Source organism: Verticillium alfalfae, genomic scaffold (assembly GCF_000150825.1).
Source record: "Verticillium alfalfae VaMs.102 supercont1.12 genomic scaffold, whole genome shotgun sequence".
NCBI classification, from domain to species: domain Eukaryota; kingdom Fungi; phylum Ascomycota; class Sordariomycetes; order Glomerellales; family Plectosphaerellaceae; genus Verticillium; species Verticillium alfalfae.
The window spans coordinates 69,855-74,515 of record NW_003315027.1 but is presented as its reverse complement, the minus strand read 5'-3'; the positions used below and the strand labels follow the sequence as shown (position 1 = coordinate 74,515).

Sequence of the window (4,661 nt, the reverse complement as noted above, 5' to 3'; positions counted from 1 at the left end):
CGAGGGCCAGAGCTGGTCGGAGGGGCATTCTTCGCACCTATCACAGGCCTCACTGCAGATCCCTGCTTGGTGAAGTTCCTGGATTCTAGACCTTGCCCCCTCCCCCCTCTTCCATTCCCTTGGTTCACCCTTTGCTTGCTGGACCTGCAGCAGTAAACAACGACTATCAGGCAGAGTCTCAACCGCAGCTGCAACGGCAATTGGCATCTTGTGAACTTTCTCTTTCCCTCCTGTCCCATGTGTCATGCCACAGGGGAACCAATTCCGTCTTGCCGGTGACCTATCGCTGTGCAAAGCATCCTAGTTGAAGCGGGGCGGGGCTCAAAAGACACCAACGAACAAAGCGGCGGCCCAAAGCTTGACAGTCGGTCGGCCTTGTCAGAGTTACTCGAGTTTTGCGTCTTGGCCCCGCGGCCGTCGACCCGGAGCGACAAGAAAATGGACCAGCAGGCTCCTTGCACAGGGCGGGCCGTGAACAATTCTTCAAGCCTGTCCCAGTTGCAAACCACATCCACACCTGCATCCCCACCCCGGACGCTCTCGACTCTTTCAAGCTCCCTTACCACATCGTCGTCCGTATTGACCTCGGCCTCTTCTACGACATTGGCCTCGTCTGCGGGTGCACCATCGACCTCGTCGACTTCGACCACCCCGACGCCGACACCAGCTGCCACAACGCCGGTGCAACGCCCTCGCGACCGCTCCAAACGCTCTGCCTCTCTTTCCCACACCCTCTCGTCCTTCGCTTCGGGTACAGCTACAGCCCTCAGTAGGAAAAGCCGTCACGCCGAGCCAGGAACCACAGACGCACACGCAGATCCTGCCAGTCTATCTATGCCGCCCCCGCCTCCTCCCTCACAAGCGTCCGGTGCCGCTTCCTCGAATCCCCTCAGAAGCCCTCGTTCGTCTCTCTGTCGTAGCCGCCGCGATTCCAACAAGTCTGTCGAAGCCGGGATCGACTCCGAATCCTTTGCGAGCGACATAGTCCAGAAGAGCCCCAATCCAGACCTTGATGTGACGCGGTCCGGACTTGGCATATCTTCCTCAACTTCGACATTCCAGCCCGACCGTCCCCTCACGACGAGATCGTCCTTCACCGACTCCGACATTAAGCGCGCCTCCATATCATCAGTGTATTCTCTTGCCTCTGCCCGCGGCGTCGCCCCGAGCTCTGCTGCATCTGCCGCCGGATCCGAGACGGGTGCCGCCCCTAGGTCAGTCTCCGGCATCATGTCTTCTGGCAAGCCAGTCGCTGGCTCTGTGCCTCCAAACCCAGAACTGTCCAACGTTACCGTTATGACATCCTCTACAAACCAGCACCTAGCCCCCCGCGAAACCCTTGATGTTATGAAGCGCACACCAGCCCCAGTCCGCACCGACTCGACCATCAGATCGCAACCAACTAGGTCCAGGAGCCGGGCCAAGAGAAGGTTCAGCGGGAGCACAGCGGCCAGCAGCCACAGCCCAAGCAGTGATAGGGGCCCGTATCACAAAGAAAGAGAAGAGGGTCAGTCTGACATAAGTAGCTACCAACGTGTCAGTGCAGCGTCTAATCCCCCTCCAGCCAAGCCCGCGCCGTGGGGTGTTATCGGCATCTGTGCCTTGGACGTGAAGGCGAGAAGCAAGCCCAGCCGGAACATCCTGAACCGCTTGATCGCCAATAGGGAATTCGATGTTGTTGTGTTCGGCGACAAGGTCATCCTTGACGAAGGTATGGGCCCATGGAATGGATGTCTAGGAGGTCCAACGAAAACTATCAGCTGACCAGTGCACAATATCAGACTTCGAAAACTGGCCCATGTGGTAAGACCTCCCCTTGTTGGAATCTGATGATCGTCGATAGACCACGCCGTGACGTGAGTTGCCGAATTTCATGCTGATGCAAGTCTGACCTAGTGACTATCTCATCTCGTTCTACTCCGATGGTTTCCCCCTCGATAAGGCCATCTCATACGTCAAGGCCAGGAAACCGTTCTGTGTCAATGATTTACCAATGCAGAAACTCTTGTGGGACCGCCGCCTTTGTTTGCACTTACTTGACAGTATCGGAGTTCCAACGCCCAAGCGACTCGAGGTCAATCGGGATGGTGGTCCCAGTATGTTAACGCCCGACATTGCGAAATACATCAAGGACGTCTCTGGTGTTGATTTTGATCCCGACGAGCCTCGTTGGAGATGCGCGCCCCACAAGGTCGAGCTTCTCGATGATGATGACATACTTAGCGTCGACGGTGCTCTCCTCAAAAAGCCCTTTGTTGAGAAGCCAGTCAGCGGTGAAGACCATAACATCATCATCTACTTCCCCAAATCAAGTGGTGGAGGAGCACGGAGACTGTTCCGCAAAATCGGCAACAAGAGTTCAGAGTACGATCCGGAACTGAACGTTCCGCGCGCCATTCTTGAACCGGAGAACAGCTACTTGTACGAAAAGTTCATGCGAGTTGAGAACGCCGAGGATGTCAAGGCCTACACAGTGGGACCCAACTATTGTCATGCCGAAACCAGGAAGTCTCCCGTTGTTGACGGCGTCGTCCGACGCAATAATCATGGAAAGGAGGTACGTTATGTCACTGCGCTCAACCCTGAAGAAAGGGAAATCGCCAGCAAAATTTCAACATCCTTCGGTCAACGGGTCTGTGGGTTTGACTTTCTGCGAGCCGATGACAAGAGCTACGTTATCGATGTCAACGGTTGGAGTTTTGTCAAGGACAATGATGACTACTACGAGCAATCTGCGAAGATCCTCAAAGATTTGTTTGTCAAGGAGAGATTACGAAGAGGCGGTGTGACGCCTCCCATGCCTTCACCCGCTGTCTCGGATGTGATCGACCCACTGGCTCTGCGAGGCAAAGAGAAGGAGAATGGCCAAGCGTCCGTTCCTGCGCTGCCCATGACGAAGTCAACTGGGCAGCTGCCCGCCAGTCAGTCGGCGGAAAAGGGGTTGCTGGAGCCCAAGACTGACGAACTCCGCCCCCCCCGTCAACGTTGACCACCAAGTCAGAGACTGCGGCGACCTCGGGCGCCATGAGCCTTGGCTCGAGTCCCTCGTCCCTGCCGCCACCGCCACCCCTTGTTGAGACGGGCCCTGGCAGTGTGCCGTCGGCGACACCATCAGCACTAGCTTCCGCTGCTGCCTCCTTGAAGGGCGATACTGCACCCGAGCCAGAAGAGGCACCGGCTCCTCCTCCACCACCACCACCGAAACATTCTTGGAAGCTCAAGGGCATCGTTTCTGTTATCCGACATGCAGATCGCACACCCAAGCAGAAGTACAAGTTCACGTTCCACACGGCACCTTTCATTGAACTGCTCAAGGGCCATCAGGAAGAGGTTCTCCTGATAGGAGAAGCAGCCTTGGCTAGCGTCATTCACGCAGTGGATGTTGCAGTGACCCAAGGCATTGAGGACCCGAACAAGCTCAAGTCGCTGCGAAATGCGTTGGTCAAAAAGGGCGGCTGGGCAGGAACCAAGGTTCAGATCAAGCCCATGTTCCGCAAGAAGGTCACCGATGAAGTTGTGCCTCCGGAAGAGGTCGCCCAGATTCTCAAGGAGGGTGTGGAAGCCAAGTTCCCTGAGAAGGCGGATGAAAGTCAATCCAAGACCGATCCAGCAACGAGAACAACGCCCAAACGCCACGACTCACTCTCAGGGGTCACCATGTCCCGCATTACGGCCGCAGAGGAAAGTCTGGTCCTGGACAAGCTCCAGCTTATTGTCAAGTGGGGCGGCGAGCCCACGCACTCCGCCAGGTATCAGGCACAGGAACTGGGCGAAAATATGCGCAATGATTTCATGCTGCTAAACCGCGACGTACTGGACGAGGTCCATGTGTACAGCAGCTCAGAGCGACGGGTGACGACCAGCGCGCAGATCTGGACTTCTTCGTTCCTGGGACGGAAGGATCTCCCTGATGACTTTATTACGATTCGCAAAGACCTTTTGGATGACTCGAACGCAGCCAAGGACGAAATGGACAAGGTCAAGAAGAAGCTCAAGGGTCTACTACGCAAGGGAAATGAGCGGCCATCGCAATTTGCCTGGCCGGACAAGATGCCTGAGCCCTCCGAGGTTCAGACGCGGGTCGTTCAGCTGATGAACTTCCATCGGCGCGTGATGCAGCACAATTTTGGCAAACTGTACAGTGGGGCCGTCAACTCTCTCAATGCCATATCCAACCCTAGCATAGACAAGAGCCAGCCAGGTGAGTCATCGGCTGGCTCCATGTCGTCCGCCCTGTCCCAGGCCAATGGGATCAACAACATACAAGCCCGCTGGTGTTGCGGCGAAGATGCAGAGCTCTTCAGAGAACGCTGGGAGAAGCTCTTCCAAGAGTTCTGTGATGGGGAGAAGGTTGATCCTAGCAAAATCTCAGAGCTCTACGATACCATGAAGTTTGACGCGTTGCACAACCGTCAGTTTCTCGAGTGGGTTTTCACGCCACCAAAGCAAATGCTCGAGGAGGAGTACGGGTATCAAGGACAACAAAGACAGCAAAGAGAGCAGCTTCAAAGAAGGCAGTATCAAGGAGGGCAAGGAGGGCAGATCTGCTGGCAAGGAATCGGAAGAAGCAAAATATCGCAGACTCGCGAGAGGAAAGACGGGATATACCGGGACAATTCGACTAGACCGCCGAAGGAATATAAGCTCGAGTTCAGTTCGTC

At 55.8% G+C, this 4,661-nt stretch overlaps 1 protein-coding gene across 1 annotated transcript in view; it reads left to right on the top strand.

The window, feature by feature from the left end:
• Window positions 1–438: 438 nt before the first annotated feature.
• The window catches only part of VDBG_08246 (cortical actin cytoskeleton protein asp1), a gene marked incomplete at both ends in the record, with an annotated part of 5,261 nt that continues 1,038 nt past the window's right edge, over window positions 439–4,661 (top strand). Inside the window, 4 exons of the mRNA XM_003001155.1 lie at window positions 439–1,711; window positions 1,782–1,803; window positions 1,897–2,921; window positions 3,002–4,654. Coding sequence (XP_003001201.1) covers window positions 439–1,711; window positions 1,782–1,803; window positions 1,897–2,921; window positions 3,002–4,654 — 3,973 coding nt within the window. The remainder of the gene's footprint in view (window positions 1,712–1,781; window positions 1,804–1,896; window positions 2,922–3,001; window positions 4,655–4,661) is intronic.